This window comes from Panthera leo, chromosome A1 (genome assembly GCF_018350215.1).
Source record: "Panthera leo isolate Ple1 chromosome A1, P.leo_Ple1_pat1.1, whole genome shotgun sequence".
Taxonomy (NCBI): domain Eukaryota; kingdom Metazoa; phylum Chordata; class Mammalia; order Carnivora; family Felidae; genus Panthera; species Panthera leo.
This window is the reverse complement of record NC_056679.1, coordinates 29266841-29291734: the sequence shown is the minus strand read 5'-3', so window position 1 is coordinate 29291734 and position 24894 is coordinate 29266841. Positions and strand designations below refer to the sequence as shown.

General features: G+C 37.6%; 1 protein-coding gene and 1 pseudogene across 4 annotated transcripts in view; both read right to left on the bottom strand.

The window, feature by feature from the left end:
- ELF1 (E74 like ETS transcription factor 1) overlaps positions 1 to 24894 on the bottom strand; it is a 108522-nt gene that overhangs the window by 22253 nt on the left and 61375 nt on the right. For all 4 annotated transcript variants that reach the window (XM_042927314.1, XM_042927318.1, XM_042927312.1 and 1 more), the window contains exon 3: positions 7904 to 8084. In XM_042927314.1, coding sequence (XP_042783248.1) covers positions 7904 to 8084 — 181 coding nt within the window. The remainder of the gene's footprint in view (positions 1 to 7903; positions 8085 to 24894) is intronic.
- LOC122213136 lies at positions 18015 to 24453 on the bottom strand (annotated as a pseudogene).

The following is a 24894-nucleotide window of genomic DNA, read 5'->3' as shown; positions in this document are numbered from 1 at the left end:
AATATTTATATAACTAGATATTTAATTACATAAACAAGTATAAAACAAGTTTGCTGGGTAGATGAAAATGATATAATTAGTTTGTATAATAATTTAATTGCCTGCTAAGAAAAAAACAAGAAGAATTTCAAACCCTTTGTTAAGCCTTTTCTAATAAAAAAATTAAAACATATACAAAGTAGAGAAAGTCATATAATGGACCCATGTATCAAGAGCCCAGCTTCAATACTTAATAGCCAATCTTCCTTCACCCATACCCCCCAGCCTAAAACACACACACTGGATTATTTTATTTTATTCTTAAAAATTTTTTAATGTTTATTCATTTCTTGAGAGACAGAGAGCATGAGTGGGGAAGGGGCAGAGAGAGGGTGGGGGACACAGAATCCAAATCAAGCTCCAGGCTCTGAACTGACAGCACAGAGTCTGACGCAGGGCTCGAACTCACAAACCGCAAGACCATGACCTGAGCTGAAGTCAGATGCTTAACTGACTGAGCCACCCAGGCACCCTTATTTTATTGTATTCTTTTAAAGTAGGCTCCATGCCCAACGTGGGGCTTGAATTCACAACCCTGAGATTGATAGTTGCATGCTCTACCAACTGAGCCAGCCAGACACCCTTCACACTGGATTATTTTATTATTTTATTCTTTAATGTTTATTTTTGAGAGAGAGAGTGTGAGCAGGGGAGGGGCAGAGAGAGCAAGGCACAGAGGATCCAAAGCAGGCTCTGTGCTGACAGTAGCAAGCCTGATGTGGGGCTCGAACTCATGAACCATGTGTTCATGACCTGAGCTGAAGTCAGACGCTCAACCACTGAGCCACCCAGGCGCCCTTCACACTCGATTATTTTAAAGTGAAGCCCGGCCTATCGTTCAATTGTACATATGACAGTATATATCCTAAAAGACAATACCATGATCATACCTTTTAAAAATTGTATTTTAAATCAGTTATCCAGTTAATACTGAAATTTCTTTAATGCCTCAGTTTTCTAAAAAAATTTATTCAAATCAGGATCCAAACAAAGCTCATGCATTACATTTGGTGACACGTACCTCCTCCCTTTTTATTTTTCCTTTTTGCCATATATCTTTGAAGAAACAGAGTTATCTGTCTGTAGTTTCCCAGGTTTATGATTTTGCACACACCCCTGTGGTGCCACTCAGTATGTTCCTCCCTGGCCCATGTATTTCCTCCTGTAAACTGGTAGCTGTATCTAAAAGCTTGATTAGATTCAATTTTTTTTTTTTTTGCAAAACTGATTCTATGTGCCTCCTGAAGCAGTGCTATAAAATCTGGTAGTTTTCATTCAGTACTGTTAAGACTGAGAACCAGGTTCAGGTGTTATCAGCCTGATCTTTCCATTATAAAATTCTCCATCAGCCTTAAATAACTGACTTTAGCAGTTATTGATGATATCTGCCTAAATCCATTGTTCACAAGGGATTCCAAAATGGTGATAATTCTAATCCTACAATTCCTCCAGTATTTGTTAGCTAGAATTCTCTATAAAGAACAACTTTCCTTCATCAACTAGTTATCTTGAACCACAGTTCATACAATAAAGGTAAATTAAATACTTGATATTTTTTACATTATTTACTGATTTTCAGAATAATAAATGGGCTTTCTAGCATCTTTATAGAAGACAGAAGTGGCCATTTATAGAAGTGGCCATTCAGTTACTTTTTAGCATCATTGAAAATATAAAGGTTTTAACATATTATATTCTTCAATCCTTTGCAGTTGTAATTTTTTAAAAAGTTTACTTATTTATTTTGAGAGAGGGAAGAAGGAGTGTAGAGGCAGAGAGGGGGAAGAGAAAGAATCCCAAGCAGGCTCTGCACTGTCAGCACAGAGCCTGATGCAGGACTCAAACTCATGAACCGTGAGATCACGACCTGAGCCGAAACCAAGAGTTGAATGCTTAGTCAACTGAGACACCCATGTGCCCCTGAAGCTGTAATTCTTTTTTTTTTTTTTTTAATTTTTTAAATGCTTATTTTTGAGGGGGGGGGGGATGCGGGTAAGGTCAGAGAAAGGGAGACACAGAATCCGAAGCAGGCTCCAGGCTCTGAGCTGTCAGCACAGAGCCTGACGCAAGGCTTGAACTCATGAACTGTGAGACAGTGACCTGAGAAGTCAGACCCTTAACTGAGTGAGCCACCCAGGTGCCCCTTAATTCTTAATCAACCTCTAAACGTCCCATCTTCGGCCACTGGGAACTAAAGCTGGGGCCTGGGTCTTTCAGACATGACCCAAGTAATAGTTTTGTGCCTTCTGGGAAAAGATATATTACAGGCTATTCTTGTACATTTCCCATCCCAAACCCAGAACCAGTAGTTTCTCCTGGCTATCCTGGTATTGTTAGTGAATAATTTATTCAGAGACTATAATCTGTACACTAATTTGAGGAACTCAAAACATATACATTTTGAAGGATTTAAAATTATTCTGAAGAATTTTAAACATATTTGAACATAAACAGAATAATACAATGAACTTCTGTGTCTTCATCACCCAGCTTTAACAATTATCGACTCATGGCCAATCTTGTTTTATCTATATCTCCATGCTCTCCTCTTCCTTATTATTTTGATGTAAATTCTAAACATCCTAATATTTCGGTAGTAAATATTTTATAATATCTAAAAGATAAGGGTTCTGTTTTGAAAACGTAAAAATACCTTTATCAAACACTTTTTAAAAATCTATATTTCCTTAATATCAAATAGCATACAAATGTCCAACTGTCTGAAATATCATATATGGCGGATGGTGGGAGGAGGGTTGATAGTTGTTGTTTGAATCAGGATCCAAATAAGGTCCTCACAGTGCAACTGACTGATAAGTTTCTGAAGTTTCTTTTCATTACTATGTTACCTTCCATCTCTCTTTTTTCCTTGCAATTAAACCAAGAAAGTAGACTGCTTGTCCTGCAGAGTTTCCCCGTCTAGATTTTGCTAATTCTACTCCTATTGTATAGTTTAACATGTTTTTTTCTACATTTGCTTTAAACTGGTAATCAGTTCCGAAGGCTCAATCAAATTCTGGTTAAATTTGGGGGGCGGGAAAGGCTATTTTTTGTATATGATAATTAGCTGGAATACCACAATAAAGAGAAACTTCTCATTTAATAATCTAGTTACTCAGTATATAGTTGAAACAGGGAAAGGAGAATAAATGTGTGATTCTTAACAGTTTTCAAAACAGCTTTTAGCATCACCTATTGGTGACCATTTTTTTGGTGTGTGTAGCATTATGAGATCATGGATTTAAACATATTAGATATGTTTCAACTACTGGTTATTGTCCTTATTAATACTCAAGTTGTCCTATGTTTGGCTAAAAAATATTTGTCTTTGTTTTTTTAGAGAAGAAAATCGATCCTGAGTTCATACTAATATTTGCAATTCAAATGTAGCATTATAGAATTTAGTTTTGGAATTACGTATTTATACTGTGTGTTTACATAGAATTTACAGGATTATAGAATTTTTATTTAACTTTGCAATTTAACATTTGTATATCTTATTTACTCTCTAAATCTTGGCTTCTTATGACATTAACTTCATTATTTATTTGATTTGACCCTAACATCTCTTGCACACACACACTCACACAAGCTTTTAAATAACAACAAAACTATTACTGAAAACAATTTAAGATTCCTAAGCAGCTTTATTTTTAGTTTTTGATTTTTAGGCTACATCTCATTAGGAAATGCATGACCTTAAAAATCACATCTCAATAGCTTAATGGGGTTCATCTGTTTTAGTGTGCTTCAATTTTTATACACTGCTAATTTTTCCTCTTTTGGACTTAGTGTTGTTTTATAATTATGTGAACATTTACATGGTTCCAAAGTAAAAATGACAAAACAAAGTATGTTTCAAGAATCTATCTTTCATCCCTGTCCCTTCCTTTTCCCTGAAAGAAACCATTCCTATTGGTTTTGTGACTTTTTTTTTTTTTTAGTTTTATTTATTTATTTTGTGAGAGAGAGTACAAGTAGGGAGGATGCAGAGAGAGAAGGGAACAGAGGATCTGAAGCAGGCTCTGTGATGACAGCAGAAAGCCCAATGTGGGGTTTGAACTCACGAACCACGAGATCACAACCTGAGCTGAAATCAGATGCTTAACCAACAGAGCCACCCAGGCGCCCCAGGGGGTTATCAATCTTTTAAATATAAGCAAAGAAACATACCATTTATATTCTTTGTTCTCCCTTAAATAAAAAGTAGTATACTATTTATGCTACTTGACCATTGCTTTTTTTAACTTACTATACAGTAAAAATCATCCCACCGTTATATATAGAAATCACATCACCTTTTGTATTTCAGAAATGTGAGTCAAGCTAAATATGTTTAGTATCAATGTTAATTTGACAACCTTTGTTTATTCCATTCAGCTTCAGTGCTTAGATTGAGAAAAGCAAAATAAACGGGTACGTCCTACATGAAACAGGACAGAAAACCAAAAAAAGTGCATCCAGCTTTTAAAAATATTTTTAAAATGTTAGCCCTTCATTAAATGGATAACAAAAATTTCTTCTGGCAATAATAAAACCCGCTAAGCTATTAATGCATGCATTTTAAACCTTCTTCATAACAGATTAGCTGTGATCTAGCAACTAGCTAAAATCTATACCAAAGACAGAAGGCATGGATACTATGATAACTTAGGGAATAATTTATTAAATACATTTGAACTTACTAGAAATTACTAAAAATTGTTTGACCTTGTAAAAACAGAAAAGAATCCATATGAAAGAAGAGACACTTAACGGTATTATTTAATAAGAGAAGATTTACTAATATAGTCATCACTGGTTACCTTTTATTCGAAAAAATATAATTTGTACCATCTCCACTAGTAATTTTACTTTTAGAACTTCAAAGGCTGGCAACGGAAGAAGAATCTCCACATACGTAAGAACTAATGGTCAAATGACTTTCAAAAAACCTTAACACCATGGGGCATCTGGGTGGCTCAGTTGGTTAGGCAACTGACTTTGACTCAGGTCATGATCTCACAGTTGGTGAGTTTGAGCCCCGCATCAGGCTCTGTGCTGACAGCTCAGAGCCTGGAGCCTGCTTCAGACTCTGTCTTCCCCTCTCTCTACCCCTCCTCTGCTCACACTCTGTGTCTCTCAGTAATAAATAAATGTTAAAAAAAAAAATTAAAAAAAAAAAACTTTAACACCATAACCTTTTTTTTTTTTTTTAACATATATTCATTTTTGAGAGAGAGAGAGAGAGACAAGAGCATGAACAGGGGAGGGGCAGAGAAAGAGGGAGACATAGAATCTGAAGCAGGCTCCAGGTCTGAACTGTCAGCACAGAGCCCAACGTGGGGCTCAAACTCACGGACTGCAAGATCATGACCTGAGCTGAAGTCAGATGCTTAACCAACTGAGCCACCCAGGCACCCCACACCATAACCTTTTTCTAAATGAAACTTTAGGTGGAACTCCAACATATGAGCACATAAAAGTGGTAGTTTACCATTATACATTTCTTTTATAGGTTCAGATATATATCAAACTTGATAGGAGATCAACCAATGATAAAATTGAAAGTATTTTGGTTAACATGAAAATCTGCAATCAGGGCACACAGATGATACCTGCAGTCTAATATAAGCTTCAAATGCATAAAAATAGTTCAACCTTTTCATTATTGAAAATTTCAAACAAAATCAAAATTATGGAACACAGTCTAATGAATTCTCACATATCCATTTTCAGCATTAACCACTATCAACACATGGTCAATCTTCTTTCACCCATACTCCAATCACTGCCTGCAAGGCCCCCTCACACACATCACACCCACACCCCCAGGATTACTTTAAAGGAATCCAAGAACCATATTTTATCTCTAAAAATTTCAGCATGTGTATGGTATGTTACTGGCATACCTAAAAATATTAACAATAATTCCTTAGTATCATCTAAAGTGCTACCTGGGACTCACATGGACAGTTTATAAACTCTTCTTTCTCCATCTCTTTCTTTTCCTGTAGTTTCTGCAAAGCACAACATTCTTCCCTCCTTCACTCTGAACTTAGGAGGCCTACAGGGTTCTTTGCTTTCTTATGACATTGCTCAAATAAGGATGGAAGAGTTAAATAAAAGCTCAGGTTGGGAGATTGAAAAGGGAGAAGAAATATGCAAACAGCAAATGTGGTTTTTAAAACATGGCTTATTTTCTGGACCCATTCAATATCAGTTCTATTCTCTAGGAAGCATGGATCCTGTTTGTATCTTGTTATTGGCTATCTTCAAGTCTAAGCCCAAGATGGAAAGAAAGAAGTAAGTCTTTCTCCTAAAGATCCAAGAGCCGCTTTCCTAGTCGGAATTTCTTCTCCAAGGACCAATGTCTTCCTTGATGACTAAAACCAGGAATAAATACTCTTTCAGTGGAGACCCTTATTCCCAACCTACAGAGACAGCTGTAGCTTTTCACTAAGGCATCAAGAAATTACAACTGAATATACTAGAAAAACCCACTAGCTACACAACAGATATATGTATAGCAATAGTCATTCTGTTATACAAAACACACAACTCAGTCAGTAATGAATAAAAACCTCTAACATAATTTAATTCCCCAATTGATAAGGAAAGATTTATCAAAAAACTTTCATTGGGTTCCTCTGAACAAAAAATGTGAATACTGGAGAACATGCTTTGTAAAAAACATATACAAAAAGGACAATATAAAAATTAAGAGTTGTTTGTCAATGTTATCAGTGGGGACCCAGTCACTTGGTGTATAATCTTAGGCAAATCATTTCATTATACCTAATTTCAGTTTTCTTTTTCTGTTGTGAGACATGAGATAATGAACTTTTTAAAATTTACTATGTTAAAAAAATAAAATAAAATCTACTATATTAATATGATGCACTGAGAAGGAGACAATGCTATTTTGGTGGTATTCTTTCTCCAAATTGCATTATCTCATTCCAGTCATGAGAAAATATTACACAAATAAAATTGAAGGACATACTACCATGTCTGATCAGTACTCTTCAAAAGTCTCAAGGTTACTGAGAGACAAAGAAAGACAGAGGAACTGTTATAGACTGGAAGACACCAAGAAGAAATAACTAAATGCAAAGTAAGATTCTAGACAGGATCTTGAAGCGAAAAAGAACATTAGTTTGAAATGGTTGGCATGCAATAAAGTGTAAGTTTAGTTAATGACATTGTGACTAATGCTAATATCCTATTATTTTCAAATTTAAGAATAAATATTCAAATAGCCTTTGCTTCCAAATAATTAATTTTCTCAAACATCTCCAACACCTACCTCTGGCCAAGACAGATGAATGTAAATGTATACAAATACAAATGCATGCACCAATTTCTAAAACTGATGAAAACAGCATTACCACTAGGTCACACTTCACAGTGAACTCTTCACATTTCTAACAGGCTACTAGTTCTGACTTAACCAGAAGAGAAGTCTTTTTTAAACCCTAGTACCTTATCCTACATTTGGTTCATGGCCTCCTATTTTCCTTCCTGTGACAGCAGTAAAAGAAGAACCTTCCTATATTTTTCCCTACAAACAACTTCCTATTGTTACTGAGAATATAGAGCATGGCATATTAAGTGCTCAGTGAATGCCTGACAAATCAGGTTGGCTTGGTTCTCCTTACATACCTCTATTTTGCCACATTCATCCCAATATATTTAGGAAAAAAGGAAGAGCAGGTGAGAAAGCACTACGAAACTCAGGTAGATGAGAAAGAAAATATGATTTCCCTCTCCCTGCAAGGCTCTAGCCTCTTGAAACCAAGCTAGGGACTCTTATGCCCCCAAAATCACAGGACTGAGAAACTGCCCCAAACTATGCTAAAGTACGGTGCTGCTGGGGACACACCTGTGAGCGTGATGTCATCGTCATCTTCATCTATGATTTCTTCCTCGGCCACATCCAGGGAGCTCTCAGTAATCATGTCATTAGGCTCTTCCACACAGGCTAGACCCGCGTAACTATTGAGAATATCAGCACCAGGAACATGTTCCACAATTACAGCAGGAAAAATAGCTGGATCACCAAGCTGGGAAGAGTGAGGGGAAAAAAAGAGGATTAACAAAGTGTTTGCTTTTGTTAAATACAACCAAAAAATATTTTCTGCTGGACATCAATTTAGTTTTTATATCATCAGTTACTGAAATCTTGACAATCTTTCTGGGCTGCAGAGAATGTGTATCTATTAAGGATAAACTTTTCTTATTATCAATCTTGAGGCTTAACCAAATTTTCATTGGAAAATCCTACAACAACATACTTTTAAACCACATTAAATAAAAAAACCTAGTATCATTAATTCATAAAAAGTGGCATACCAATGAAATGTACAATTAAATACAATCTCAACAAAAGTTTGACAGGAAAAAAACCCCACATAAACTTAATAAATGTTACATTGTCACTGGCATACATGCTGTGTTTAACAACAGCTTTTCACTCAAATGGGGAAATTAACTTTCATTTTCTATTTGGTCATACATCATGTAATTTTAGATCATGTCTATCATGATCTTTCTGTATTATTATTTCAATTTTTTCTGGTTTAAGAGTGGTAGAACCTCCTCCCTTAACCCGAGATAATTCACATATATTTCCAGATACATGAATATTACCTTATATACAGAGTACAATTATCAAAACACTAATATAGTACTAAATTTAATCTATAGAGCCTATTCAAATTTCCCCAATTGTCTCACATTCTTTTAGTTATTTATTTTTAAATTTATTTACTTATTTATTTAGAGTGTACACACACAAGCATGTGACCAGGGAGGAACAGAGAGAGAATCTGAAGCAGTCTCCATACTGTCAGCACAGAGCCCAACACGGGACTCGATCTCACAAACTGTGAGATCAAGACCTGAGCCGAAATCAAGAGTTGGATGCTTAATCAACTGAGCTACCCGGGTGCCCCCCACTTAACGTCTTTAAAACACACACACACACACACACACACACACACACACGAAAAAGGGGTACCTGGGTGGCTGAGTTAAGCGTACAGCTCTTGACTTCGGCTCAGGTCATGATCTCATGGCTTGTTGAGTTCAAGCCCCACATCCGGCTCTACACTGGCAGTGCAGAACCTGCTTCGGATTATCTTTCTCTCCTTCTCTGCACCTCCTCAGCTCATGTGCTCTGTCTCTCTCTCTCAAAATAAATAAGTAAACTTAAAAAAAAAATGGGAAAAAAATTCTAGTTCAGGATCCAATCTAGGATCATACATTTCATTCAGCAAATAATTGTATTTCTCCATGGCAACTCCTTTAATACAAATAATTTCTTTAATCTGAATCAGTTCTTCAGCTTTTCTTTCTCTTTTTATGATTTTGACACTTTTGAAGAGTACAGGCCATTTGTTTTATAAACGTCTCCCCCATCCCAATTTGGATATGCATGGTATTTTCTCATGATTATATCAACTTGCATTTTTGGCAAAAACACCAAAGAAGTAATGCTGTGTCCTCATTAAGAGGTCCAAAATATGTACATATTTGTCCTATTACTAGTGATACTAACTTTGATCACTTAGTTAAGATGGTATCTACCAGATAACTAACTATAAAGTTACTATTTTTCCTTGCATAATTAGTAAGTATCTTATGGGAAGACAGCTCAAGACCACGTAAATATCCTGTTTCTTGAACATATTCCCATAAAATACTATCTTCTTCTGTTTTTTAATGTTTATTTATTTATTTATTTTGAGAGAGAGAGCGTGTGCACACAAGCATGAGCAGGGGAAGGGCAGAGACAGAATCTCAAACAGGCTCTGCACTGTCAGTGTGCAGAGCCCAATGTGGAGCTCAAACTCACAAACCACGAGATCATGACCTGAGCTGAAGTCAGACGCTTAACCAACTGAGTCACTGAGGCGCCCCCAAGTATTATCTTTTAAAATGTAGGAAACTGAGGGTTGATGGGGGGTAGGAGGGAGGGGAGGGTGGGTGAAGGGTATTGAGGAGGGCACCTTTTGGGATGAGCACTGGGTGTTGTATGGAAACCAATTTGACAATAAGTTTCAAAAAAATTTTTTTTTTAATTTTAAAAAAATGTAGGAAAAAGTTCCTGCCAATATGTAATAATGTCAGGTGTTTTGTAATTTTCCTTGAGTAAATTTACTGTGTTGAAATTATTATTTATGATTTCATTATAACTTACCAGCCTCAATCTTTTAAAATTAACATGTTTGTAGCACTGCCCATGGAGGTTAAATGCTACTTCTATCGTAAGAATTTAACTTCTATCATAAACATTAAGAATTAAGACATCACAGGTGCTAACCATATTAACTGTGCTCTGAAATTTATGGCTAATAACCCTAAAACATATTTGGATCATTTTATTTCAAAATGTTTCTTCCTATTTCAAAAAAGAGGAAGTTAGAAGTAACTGGCTTTCCGTAAGTTTTAAAACACCAAGTAGGAGACTCAGACATTGCACCATAAAACCCAGACACATGAGAGAAAGTATATAAAATGGCCAAAGCATAGTCATTTGGCTTTCCCTTCCTTTTAAGAGGTGAATGCTGCACATTCAACCTAGCATGAACATTTGCTCATTGAAACATCTCTTCTCTCTTAAGAGCTCAAGTTAAGCTCCTAGTCTTCTAATGAGGCTGAGCCCATGAATGATTTAATTTTCACATGATTTCATTTTATGCTGCAGCAGCTTTCTGTACCAGGTAAGAACAGGGCTTATCACCTCCATCCATTGGCAGAGGAAGAATCAGATTAAGAAACTTACCCAAGGTCACCCACGAAGTCAGAGACAGAGACATGTCAAGGCAATTCACAGGAGCAGTCCTCACCCAAATGAAACCAAAGTTTTATTGCCTATTCAAAAAATACTTGGCTTCTGAAATTTGGGGTAGTGAGTGTTAAGCACAACAGTAAAGCAAGGAAATTAGTTTCCTTTGAAGTAAAAGCTTAATTAAGAATGAAAAGGGACACATGGTTCTGTGATTTAGAAGGCAGCAACATGTGAAAAAGAAACACTATGAACCATGAGAGCTCAGGCATTCTCCATCCGACTTTAAATTTTCCTCACTTTAAATGAAAGAGGAGCACTAGCTGATTCTAAGGGCACTTCCAGGTTTTGTTTTGTTAAGATGTATTAAGGCATGGATCCTAAAGTTAAGGAGCTGTGCTGTGTTTAACGTATGACTTTCAATATCATCTTTTGCAGGGCCTCTCCAATCTGAGTCTATTATGGACTTTGTCGTGGGCCACAGCCAGGTACTTCCCAGGATCCCTCCCAATTTAGCTACGCTGTCTTCCTCTAAGGTAGTTGAAAAGCATGGGCAATTCTTTTCTAGTCCCCTGAAATGGAGATGTATATTCAAAGTGTTCTTCTCTAATTTCCCCTGTGTGCTATTAACTCATATAGAACAAACTGACCAACTCCAAATGTCATGTAACAGGCCTGAATCTATATATACAAAATACATATAGGAACTCCCTCTCAGGTGACTGGAGAGAATCTCCCCCTTGATTACCACGTAATACACACTCCAGAAACTAGCTGCTGGTCTGAGCTCATGATAAATTCCTGCCTTTTACACTGCTTGACTAACAACTGACTCAAGTCTGAGTTACCAGGAACCTAAAAATTTTATGACTACACATTCCAAAATTCCTTATAGAGAAATGGTTCCCAACCTCTTAAATGAAGGTGTGGCAAAATTTCAAATGTTGACTTTTCCTAGATTTAAATTTTAAAGATGAATACAATACTGGGACTTGTATTAGGTTGCTAGGGTCTGTGGAATTACCACAGACCTGGTGGTACCATAGGACCACAGACAGAAATCTGTTGTCTCACAGCTCTGGAGGCTGGAAATCCGAAATCAAGGTGTTGGCAGGCTTATTCCTCCTGAGGTCTGTGAGGGACGGGATCTGTACAGGCCTGTCTCCTTGGCTTACAGATGACTGTCTTCATGTTCACATGCTGTTCTCTCCTGTACGTGTCTGTGTCCAAATTCTCTCTTTTTGTAAGGACACTGATCATAGTGAATTAGGGGCCTACTCTACTCCAGTATAACTTCATCTTAACTAATTACATCTGTAACATCCCTGTTCCCAAACAAGATCACATTCTGAGATATCAGGAGTTAGCATTTCAACACATGAATTTGGGGAGATGGGGTAAAGAGAGCAATTCAACACCTAACAGGACCCAATTTAATTTAGCTTTAAGTCTATCACAGGACAGCTAGCTCCCTCTACCCTAAACAGCTTCTCTAGCTTATGGCAATTAAGATTATATATTCTTATATATATTCTAAATTGAGATTAGACATTATTCTTCAAGCTTATGTGCTGAAGACCACCAAACCTTATGCACCTTAGTTTTTTCCACATCACTTCAACCAGACCCTTTCCCAAGATTTATTTAAAGAAGAACCTCAGGGGCACCTGGGTGGCTCAGTCGGTTGAGCCTCCGACTTCGGCTCAGGTCATGATCTCACAGTTTGTGGGTTCCAGCCCTGCATCAGGCTCTGTGCTGACTGCTTGCTCAGAGCCTGGAGCCTGCTTCAGATTCTGTGTCTCCTTCTCTCTCTGCCCCTCCGCCGCTCACGCTTTGTTTCACTCTGTTTCTCAAAGATAAATAAATGTAAAAAAAAAAAAAAAAAGAAGAAGAAGAAGAAGAACCTCAGGAAGGTCAGAGCTCTTCATAAAATGGCCACATTCCTAACAGTCAGCAATAAGCTCTGTTACCTCCTTTTAAGAAATTAAGGTGTCAACACTTTGTTGATGTCCTAACAAAAATATGTTTCATTTGGCTGCCTACTTAAAAAAAAACAAATCTCCAAGTATCCCTAAAACCTCTCTTTGTTTAAATAATTAATCATCTACTCTTCAGTCCCTTTAACTGAATCAGGGAACCTCAGTCAACTCTACCAGTGGATATCAACACCGATATTCACTGGGAAACACCTAAAAATATCAATACCTGACCCTACGTGGGAGCAAACAAATCAGAACGTCTGGGGATGTGACCAGGGCATGTTATTAAATTTCCTTGTGTGGTTCTAATGTGCATGCAGGGTTTAGAACACTGCTCTAAAGAATTACAAAATTCAAAACTGCATCCCCTAACCTGAGTCAACTTGATTTACGCCAATGTCTGACATACTAGTAATCCAAAACAACAAAGTTATATTACTTTATTATGACATGTTTTGGCACTTGCAGATTATTTTCCCATTTGTTTTTGTAACAGAACCAAAACAAATCACAAAACGATGGGTGGGAAGAGAGATGGAAGACTTCTTGGGATTATTACACTCTGTCAAAGATCAGAGTTTTCAAAGCCTCAGTTTCTATGAGCAAATTAAACTGCACTGATAAGCTTTCAACTGTTGTGTGACTTTATTGAGTGTCTTAACAACTCTGGAATGAAAAATACATACCAGTTTTCCTTTCTATTAATTTCAGGTAAATTAAACACATGTGTTGAAAGCGAAACTTCAACCAATTTTTTAGCATCCATAATAAAAATCAAACCAACTTTTGGCAGGAAGGAGAGTTCCCCAAATTTCAACACTGTCCACTATGGACTTGCCATTTGTTGTGGCTGATGACATATGTAGCAATACCATCAAGTTGAAAAGAGGAGGGAAGTGACCAATCTGTAAACAGCAATGTTACTCTCACCAGGCTTGCTTTTCCCTCAATATACCACAACCCAAGGCCCTAGGAGGATATTTAAGAAAGTATGGACCATTATTCCAACCATATGAAGTAAAGCTAATTCAACAAGTCTTTGGATACAAAAAGACAAAAGAACTTTCAAATAACTTGTTTGCCAAGCTTCCCTGACAGCAGAGCTCAATCTGGTACGAGGTTGTTGTGAAACATCCTGCCCAGATCCTCTATGAAACAGCTTAAAATGAAACAGCTATCAAATGTTTTCCTGAAAGAAAAGCAAGTTAAAAACAGTCTTTCAAAACTTCCCCAATGTACATACTCGTTTTTAAGATAGGTGCAAAATGAGCACATTTTCAAGTAGTTTTTACTATCACTTTGCCTCAAAACAAGCCAAAACCAAGAGTGGGGTGGGCCTCACTCGAGCAGTAATCTTCAACAGCTTCCTCACTCGGAGGCCACTCCAATAAACACACAAACACAGTTCATTTGCCATGAAAACACATCTTTAAGACACACTCCTGTGCCTTCTCTTTAAACCAGAATGCTGCCCCAAAGCCTCATCCTATGAAGCCACAGCTTTGAAAGTATTTCCTTCACCTATGATTTAAAAAACCAAAACACAAAAACAAAAACCCAATACCTCAGTCTATCAGGACACAATCAGACAATATTTGCCATGCAGCAAATGCACTAGAAACACACCTGGTGAAAACAGGATGCAACAGTAAGTGCTCAAGCTCTAGAGTTAGAATGATCCTATTTAAGGCCAAACTGTACCATACCCTGGGTGTTTGAACTCCATCAAAATTTTCAGCCTCTCTAGTTTTAGTTTTCGTGTGTATCAAAAATGAGAATAACTTCTAGAGTTGTTGTAAGAATTCAAGAACATGTAAATACATCATTTGTTATACTGCATGGCACAGAGTAACCGTTCAACAAAATAACTGGATGATTAAGTACTTCAATACTGGATTTAGATAGAAATAAACACTCTTAAAACTTGGCTAACTTATATACGTATATCAAATCATCACATTGTACACTTAAACATGTTATATATAAATTACATCTCAATAAAACTTGGGGGGAAAACTTGGCTTACTATAATCTTACATTAACAGGCATGGTTTTTTGTTTTTGTTCTATTTGAATAAGAATAGTCCTTTCAGAAAAGCAATGAATGCAACCAGAAAAGTAGTGAACACAACCATCTCATCTCAGCAACAACCACTTAAGCTTCAAGGTAAAGCAAAAGCTGAAACATACATGTTTACTTTGTGACAATTTATCAAACTATACATTTAACGATTTGTGCATATTTTGTGTTTACATAACACTTCAATAAAAAGTCTAAAAAGCAGAGGTCAATCTGATAGAAGAAATAGAACTTTAAAATGTCTCCAGTTCTCTCTGACCATTACTTTGAGACAGAGGTAAGGCAGAGCATTTGCAGGGAGAGGAGACTTGAACCAGATCAAACAAACACTATGGCGATATTTTATTCCCTTTTATAAACCATAAAATTAAAGGAAACCTCTAGACATGGCATATCTAGATAGATATAATTAGGGTGAGTGGTGAACAAAATGAATTTAAATTAAAAATCCTTTAAACAAGTTCCCATGGTGCATTTAAAAAAAATTAATAGATTTTTGGGGTGCCTGGGCAGCTCAGTCAGTTAGCTATCCGACTTCAGCTCACATCACGCATGATTTTATGGTTAGTGAGTTTGAGCTCTGCATCAGGCTCTGCACTGATGGCTCAGAGCCTGGACCCTGCTTCAGATTCTGTGTTTCCCTGTCTCTCTCTCTCTGCCACTCCCCTGCTTGTGCTCTCTTTCTCTCCTAAAAATAAATAAAAACTTAAATAAAAATAAAAAACTTAATAGATTTTTAAAAAGATGTATTTTGGGGAATAGATTAATACATGAACACATTTGTATTCCAAGAGTTTAAAGTATTGTCCCTTTTCCATATAGTTCCCCTCCCTAATAACTACCACTGTTACCAATACATTTTGAATTGATTTTAGGAATTGATCTATTACATAAAACAAGCCAGGATTGTGCAATACATCTCCAAGGCTCAGCATAAAGTCCTGTGAAGGCTTCTTCACAGCCAAATTCTCTGCACACTTTAAAAACCCTGTCATTAAAACAGCTTCATTATCTGCAAATAAGAATACTTCTGTTGATTAACTCAAGCTCCCCATTACACGAGCTTATCCGTCTTTATTTTAAAAGAAAATGAAAAAGAGTTTTAGCAAACAGGCAGAAAAATTTATGTACCTATAGTACACACTGCCCAACACGTTGGTCTAAATATAGTTTTCCTTACTAGAGTGTAGTACATGAATCTAGTGTTTAAAATTTTTTGTATGCAAATGTATTTGGGAGAATGTGAAAATTTTACTTATTTATAATCGCTATAAAAGAGGTTTTACTTAATATTCTTCCAGATTCTCTTTTTCCTTCAGGGTTCTTTTTCTCTCTTATAGTTAAGAGTTTGGGCTTTCTCAATCAAAAAGACTCAATTCCAATGCAGGCACTGTCACATTCTACAGTGGTGTTTCTGGGCAACATTCATTTCCTCATTCAACCTCTAGGAGATTTCTCTTTACAGGGGATTTCCTTATTCATAAAATAAGGATAACAATAGTTGACACACCATACAGGGTTATTATGCTGAGGATCGAAAGAAAATATGTGAGAGCACTCTCTGCTTTGTGAAGACTGTGTATCCCAGGCAGCTGTCCTAACTTGGGCTCGAATAATACTTACTCTCCTCCTTTCTTTTAGAAATTCTAAAAGAAATTTTGTTCATTTTGTGTTGACACATCCTCTAGAGAAAATATCCTGCACTAGTCAGAATGACTAAAAATAAAATAATTAGAAGAAAAAGCAAGAAGTAAAACATTTTTAAGTCAACTGCATCCAAGTGTGACACAACCAAAAACCAGTTGAAAAGTAGATCATTCAAAATAGACTCTGGAAGTTGAAGGAACAAAAACGTTATTTTTTAAAGAAAATCTAGAGAAACAGGTTTATTGATCTGGACTTTCTAGTCTGGAGAACCACTTGTCTTTCTTTTATAAATTATAGATACAGTGTTTTAGCTGAAGCTCAAGAGTCTCATTTCAAAAAAATCTCAGATGGTGAGGTGCCTGGCTGGAGGCTCAGTTGGAAAAACAAGTGACTCTTGATCTCAGGGCTGTGAGTTTGAACCCTATGTTGGGTGTAGAGATTACTTAAATAAATAAACTTAAAAAAATAAAAATAAAAATCTCAGATGGCTTTTTAGACACCACTGTGGACCCTACCTCCTCAAGTATGTAAAGAAAAGTGTGTGATTAATTATCAAGCCTCACAGAATAAACGAACCTCACATGGAGATAATATTCCATCTTTTAGGAGTAACCTTTGGATAAACTTGTAAGAATTCTGTTTTTTTAACCAATATTATGTAATTTAATAAGATCAATTAAAAAGGAAAAAATGCATATTGCCCACAGGACCCAGCAAATGTAAGAGACAATAAATATTAGCTATTATATTAAAATATGTATCCATTTTGGGATTAGCCTACTAATGTGTATGTGCACACATTCCCCCAGGTTTTGGTATCAGTGTTATGTTGACTTTGTAAAAATGACTTAGGAAACTTCTCTCTCTGAACTGAAACTGTTTAAATGATTCATTAAAGTTTAAAATAACTTACCCATGAAACTCTTTGGGACTACCAGTTTTATGCATGTGGCAATTATTCCCTGGCAATTTCCTCAGGGCTTTTTTTTCATTGTTTCTAGTGCATTTTCATTTTAAACAAAACACCAAATATTCATTACTACCTTTCTAAAAACTTAGAAATACTTCAATGCACTAGCTTAAATGATACATCAAATCCCCATACAGTTCTGTGTTTTTTCTTTTTCAAATTTTTATTTAAATTCTAATTACTTAACATATAGTTTCATATTGGTTTCAGGAGAATTCAGTGATTCATCACAAGTGCCCTCCTTAATCGCCATCACCTATCCAGCCCATCCCCCACCCACCTGCCTCCATCAACCCTGTTTGTTCTCTATCATTAAGAGTCTCTTATGGTTTGTTTCTCTCTGTTCCCCCCCCCTTCCCATATGTTCATCTGTTTTGTTTCTTAAGTTGTACATGTGTGAAATCATATTGTATTTGTCTTTCTCAGACTGACTTATTTCACTTAGCATCATACACTCTAGTTCCACCTATGTCATTGCAAATGGCAAGATTTCTTTTTTTCTGATGGTTGAGTAATATTCCATTGTGTTTCCATTGTATACACACACACACACACACACACACACACACACACACACACACACATATCTTCAAGGACATTTGTTCTGCATTATGTCTTAACAGAAATATAAAGAAACCAAGTACTGTCAAAATTGGTGAGTCAATAAACAGCTAATAAGACCAATTACCCACTGATACTCTAAAACAATGTTATTAAATCAGAACTGGGATCCAGATATCTTTAGTAAATAGGCTAGGTAATTTTGAACAGTGCCCTGAGTGCCTTTGCAACTCTGCCCTAGGAATCTATTGTAAGATTCTAATATAGTTATTCTAGCTATCCAGTAATAAATGTGAGAGAATACAATAGGAAATGGAGAGAAATATTAACTCTGTCACAGAATCATTTGTGGGAATCAAAGTGTATATGAAATAGACACTGTAAACTATAAAGTGCTCCACAAAATGTTAGGAAATATTTTTACACTTCACTCAAGACTAGAGCAGGCAGTATATTTCTGGCATGGAAATCAACTTGCAAAGCAGCAGCAGGGCACACAATTGAATATATAGGCTTCTGTCAGTCCCTTCACTTCCCAATGGCTCTCTTTCTTCAATATCCTAGGTTTTTATAGATTGTAGATTTTTTATAAACATCATGATGCAGATATTATACTGTAGCCAGTGGCTTGGTATAAGAGAAAAAATATTCAAATCTCTGAAAATTAACATAAGCAAAGCGCTTTCTTAATCTGATTAAAAAGAAACTCACTACAGTGCTATGTAAAAAGTTCTCTTCCAGTTTGTCTTCAAGAGTTCAATAAAATGATCAATATAACAGAATAAAATTAAAATTAAGTGGTATTCCTAACGTGGTGGCAGCTACTACGTTAAGTACTTTATATGGCTTATCCCTGTCAATCCCCACAACACTATGCAGTTTCATTGACATCGGGCAACCAGCTAGGAAGAGGCAGAACTGAAACCTGAATCCAGACAATCTAACTCCCAAGTCCACAAGATTAACCATTAGGATAGACTCTAAGAGTACAGGATCCGATAAGTAGATTATGGTCTAACAAAAGTTTCATCTCAGTTAAAGCTTATATATATGTATGTATGTTTTATTTCTGTTGGCCCCAGCAGAGATGAGTGTTTCTGAAGAAGCTTAGCTTCTCTCTTCCACGGCACCATAAAAAATAGTGAGGTCTAAGTAAAATGGTCTTTTCTCCAGAATTCCCCTATTAGATAATGTTCAAAATTCTACTGTAAATCCCTGTGGAGTTGATTTGGCTAACTCTAATCCCAGTTTAGGTCTTTTGTGACTATTGGCTGCCTTTAGTCTTTGCCCAGATTTTTCCTTTTCTCAGCCAGGATAAATTACAACTTACTTGGCCATGCATCTCGAAAAGTAAAATGGTCACTGAAAACAAACTTGGTTTTCCTATTAGAGTGCTCACTTTAAAAGTTCAATACATTGGTAGGTTAAGGGTATGTGGGGGTGGGAGAAACGTAAATTTTGGGAAGTATGCTAAATTTTAACCAGGTTTAAATGTTTAGTTACAAGCCAACTAGATAATACCTTAGCGGTCACCATCAGATTGAGGTTTTAACCATGCAGATTCTACATAACTCAAAAAATTTAAAATCATAATTAAGGAGGCAATTCCTACTTCTAAAAGATGGGACTTAGACAAGAATCTTATACAAATATGTATGAATCATTTCCTGAATACAGACAGTTTAGCTACAAAGCCTTTTCCAGAATGGAAAAGTGACACTAGCCAATCGTAGGCAATAAAAGAAATTAGAGTCACTCCAAAAAAACTGAACAACTCCCAGTCAAACTATATTCAAAGAAACTTAACATGCTTTAATGTTAAAGGACAGTGCTCCCCCACAGAATTAATCTGCCAGATTTTTCAAATCCTGAGTGATAAATTTGTTGGCTTATTCTAGAACTAAGCCAGCAAAGAAAAAATAAGGGGGGAAAAAAAGCTGAATGAATTTGTCTAAATGGTATTCAAATTATAAAAATTGACTTCATTACCTAATTTATCCCAAACAATTAACAGAGTATGCAGTGGTACACACAAACTTTTAACGCTTTTTTTTAATTTAATTCAGGTCATTCACAACAGCAATTGCCACATTTATTGACCACTAGGCTTTTGTTAAATACTTTACGTAAACACTGAATACTCATAACCTTGGGAGGTAATTCTTTCACTTTTGGTGAAGGAAATCAAAGCTCAGAGAAATTTAAAAACTTGTCTGAAGTCACACGTCTAGTAAGTGGTGGCTCCTGGTTCCCAGGCTGATACTCTGCTACATGTCACAGATTCGTAATTGACAGGAATTACCAATCTGCAGAATTCAATATAATACTGAAGGTGCAGGCAGTTGATCTTAATGCACATAAACGAGTCACTTTTCAATAAATCATTTCCCAGGTAAATCTTCAATACCAAATTATTTCTGAATGTACTCACGCGTTGGGGCAGGGGAGGGGAGAGGAAGTGCCAGTTACTTGAGCTTCCCTGTAGTTGCTTTCCTAAAGGTAAATCGCAGTTTTTCCTAAATACTCTTTGTTTTTTTCCATACCAGAAAATAAAGTGGAATGAGAGAAGTGCAGAGTCAAACAAAACCATAAAAATATAACAAATCTTTAAATTGTCACCTAAAATATCACCTTTCAGGAGAGGAAAATTCTTTCCTCACACTCCAATCCCTACAACTCCAGGTCAATTCCCGGATCCCTCCTCACATGCTCAATGCTCTTTTTCTCAATGTCTCAATAGGTGAGAACAGATGAAACAGGTAAGCTCACAAATGTATTACTAGTCATTACAACATAATTCTTCTTTCCAAAAAGATAGAACTGCCCTAATACTGAGAATTTTGGTTACTGTATCAAAAACAAAACAAAACAAAACCCAAAAACTCTGCCCATATTCTAACATCTTTAACATTCAGCATATCAGATTTATGAACATTATTTAAGGACATCACTTTGTTAAATTCACACTCTAACAAATCATTCATGACCGGTTTTCTTTTTACTTTAGTAAATCAAAGGACATTATCTTCATCATTATTCTCAAAATAATGTTGAAAGTGACTTTGGCTTAGGGGGCAAAAAAAAGGCCAGTAACCCTATCTGTTCACATAATGACTTATCCTTCCCTTTATGTGTTACATGCTAAGTAAAACGAAAGGAGGCAAAATTTTCAAGATCATGTGGCTAAACTGAGCTACATCAAAGAGGTACTAATTTCCTTATTCACCCAGCAAGGCTGCTCTAGGTGACTGAGCACTTTCTGGGAGAAGGGAGATGGCCAATTCTACCCCCAACAAAAAAAATGACCAACACGAACTTCATTTAAAAAAAAAAAAAAAGCATTTTTTTTGAAAAATACACAGAATGGATAAGTACAAAGTGATATACCCAGACAATGGAATATTATTTAGCAATAAAAAGAATGAAGTACTGATACATGCTACAACATGGGTGAACCTTGGAAACATTGTTTAAGTAGTCAGTCACAAGAGACTACATACTGCATGGTCTCTTGTGCATACCACATTCAATGTATACAAAATGTCCCACGACAGGCAAATCTGTAGAGACAAAAAGTAGACTAGTGGCTGCCACAGTGTGGGAATCCGGGAGAATGGGACATGACTGCTAATGGGTACAGGTTTCTTTTTGGGATAACAAAAATGTTCCAATATTGATTATGGTGATGGATGCAAAACTCTGTTTACATAGTAAAAATCGTTGAATTGCACAGTTTAAATAGGTGAATTGTACGGTATGTAAATTACATCTCAATAAAGCTGCCATTTTTTTTTTTTTAAAGGTAGTACTCAGGTCTATCAGGTCACAAAGACTATCAACCTCAATTACATTAACAGATTAACTAGAATACATAACATTTTCTTTTTGCTAAAATCATAAATGCAAAGTATAATTCTTCCACATTTAAAACCACTTTTTAACTACTTGCATGCATTGGTGGCTGACATTATTCAAGGCACAAACTGGGTGACAGTTCCCAGTTTTATCATTCCAAGTCAGTTGCTTCCCCTCTCTAAGCCTCAATTGACTCTTCTGGATAGTAGGAATTAAAGTACCTACTTCATAAGATTGTCAAATAGGATAATCCCTGTAAAGTACATAACACAATGCACAGGACAAAATGGTCAGTAAACACTAATTACTAAAGTTTATCACTGGATGTTTCTGGAACTCTTCTAGTCCATATCCTATCCTATGCGACGACCTCACCCATATTCATTTTTCATCTCTTTTAATTGGCCTCCTGCTCCCCAAAGGGTAACCTGCTTCTATTCTGCTGCCTCAACACCTCAGAACTTCGGTGTCATTGGTCTCAGACACCACTCTGCCATCCATAATCCTGCGTGTGGTGGTCTTTTGGACAATGTGCAAGGAGCTACTGCTGTCCAGGGTGTCACCGAGACTGAAATCCTCCCCGTCTTCCAGCAGGTGATGGTAGGCGGTGATCTCAGCCTCCAGCTTGACCTTGATACTCAGCAAGGCCTCATGCTCCTAGGTCTGGTGCTGCCCCTCTGTCCATGTCTGTGACAGCTCTGACTCCCGGTGCAGCAGGACCCCACTGAGTTGCTCCATCTGCATCATGTAGTGGGCCTCCACCTCCCCCAGGCTATTCTCCAAGCTGGCCTTCAGGTTTCTCATCAAGTCCAGGTTGATCTCCAAGTACTCAGCTCTGGGAGGGTCATCTCAGCTGTTCCTATCTCAGTGGTCTATGAGGTGGCCACTGTGGGGCTCTCCTCAATCTGCTGGAACCAGTACTTGTCCAGGTCCTCTTGGTTCTTCTGAGCCAGCTCGTCATAGGGCTTGGATGCCTGCCATGATCTTGCTGAGGTCCTGAGATTTGGGGGCATCCGACTCCACGGTCAACTCAGAGTTGACAATTTGGTTTTTTGGACCCCTTACTTCCTCCTCATGGTTTCTTTTTCATGAGGAACAGCTCCTTGAGAGCCTTCATCTCTTACCTCCAGCTTCAGTCAAGTGACACTGCTGTCATCAATGATTCTGTGCAGCTCAGGGAGAGCATTCTCCACAGAATGGCACATGGCCAGCTCCATCTCATATGGACTCTGAAGTCGCCAGCAACAAGATGTGCACTGTCAATATGCAGAATGATGCAGGCACTGTCCATAGATTTTGCAAAGATCTGAGCCCTCAGCAAAATGCTCTTAAAAGTATTGCCCCCCGTCTCTGACCTGGGGTCCCTTCCTCTCCAGGTGTTCCCAGATTTTGAACTCCAATCACTGATTATCAGCCTTGAGGCTCCTCACCTCCTCCGGGCAGGAGGCCAGGTGGTCACTCAGGTCTTGCATGGTCTCTTTCTTCCTGAGGATGCCCCCTATGCCTGCCAGACCCCTAGCTATCCTGGTGGCCAGGCCTGGGCCCCCCACCACCCTATTAGCTGGTGGAGCAGAACACAGAGATCTGAGAGGCTGAGCCTCAGGTGCCTGCATAGACTCTGGCATCCGCAATGCTGACTGGCAGGACCAAGTGGTTGGGCGACAGCATGGAGCCCTGGGACCAATAGTTGGAGAAGAAGTCGGAATGGGTGGTGAAGTTCATGCTATTTGAGGAGGAGCATGAGAGGCCAGGACTCAGGCTCGGGCCACTCATCCATATTCATTTTAAAGACCGTGTCATGGAGCCTGATGAAATCACTGGGAGGACAGTTAAGGGAAAATTGCGAAAGAGTGTAATAATAATTTCCTACTGCCCTCACCTACTTCTCCTTCATAATAACCATCAGCTTCCTCACTAATAGTTGGCAGGGAGATAAGCCTGGCCAAACACTAGATCATAGGAAGGTTTGTCCCTTCACATAACCTGAAGAGTGCCTCAGGGTGATTCAAAGTCAGACTTTCCAAAATGTAAGCAGACTTATACTATGGGCTCTGTGGCAGAACTCCTTTGATGAGGGTTCCAAATGTACACAAAAGAAACAAGCAACCTCTGGTATGTTAGTTGTACAGAAGGTTAAGCTTTTAATGGATCTGATAAGTCTGATCTGCCAAGACTACAAAAGAAGGCCACAAGAACAGGTAGATTGATCTATATACCCTGGAATTACATGTAAATAACAAAATTCCTTATGTCCACGTACAGGTTAGTTATCACCATCCCAACTTCTTGTCCTCCTGGTGCTGGTGCTGAATAAGTTACATATAGAACACGTCAACTCATCCCTTCTATTTTAATTTTAAGGTACACTTAATCCCTGACCTAACAGAATTTTTCCTAACACAATTCCTTAAAAATGGCCCGTTGGTGTGATCTATATTCTCTACAAAATACAACCTCATTCTCAAGATACAACCATGTCAATGGGGCGCCTAGGTAGCTCAGTAGGTTACGCATCTAACTTTAGCTCAAGTCATGATCTCACAGTTCATGAGCTGGGCCTCTAACTCTGGGCTCTGTGCTGACACCTCAGAGCCTAGAGCCTGGAGCCTGCTTTGGATTCTGTGTCTCCCTCTCTGCCCCTCCCCCGTCCATGCTGTGTCTCTTTCAAAAATGAATAAACGGGGCGCCTGGGTGGCGCAGTCGGTTAAGCGTCCGACTTCAGCCAGGTCACGATCTCACGGTCCATGAGTTCAAGCCCCGCGTCAGGCTCTGGGCTGATGGCTCGGAGCCTGGAGCCTGTTTCCGATTCTGTGTCTCCCTCTCTCTCTGCCCCTCCCCCGTTCATGCTATGTCTCTCTCTGTCCCAAAAATAAATAAAAAATGTTGAAAAAAAAAATTAAAAAAAAAAAAAAAAAAAATGAATAAACATTAAAAAAATTGGGGGGGGGGGGGAGTTGGAGGGACTGCCTGGGTGGCTCCGTCGGTTAAGCGT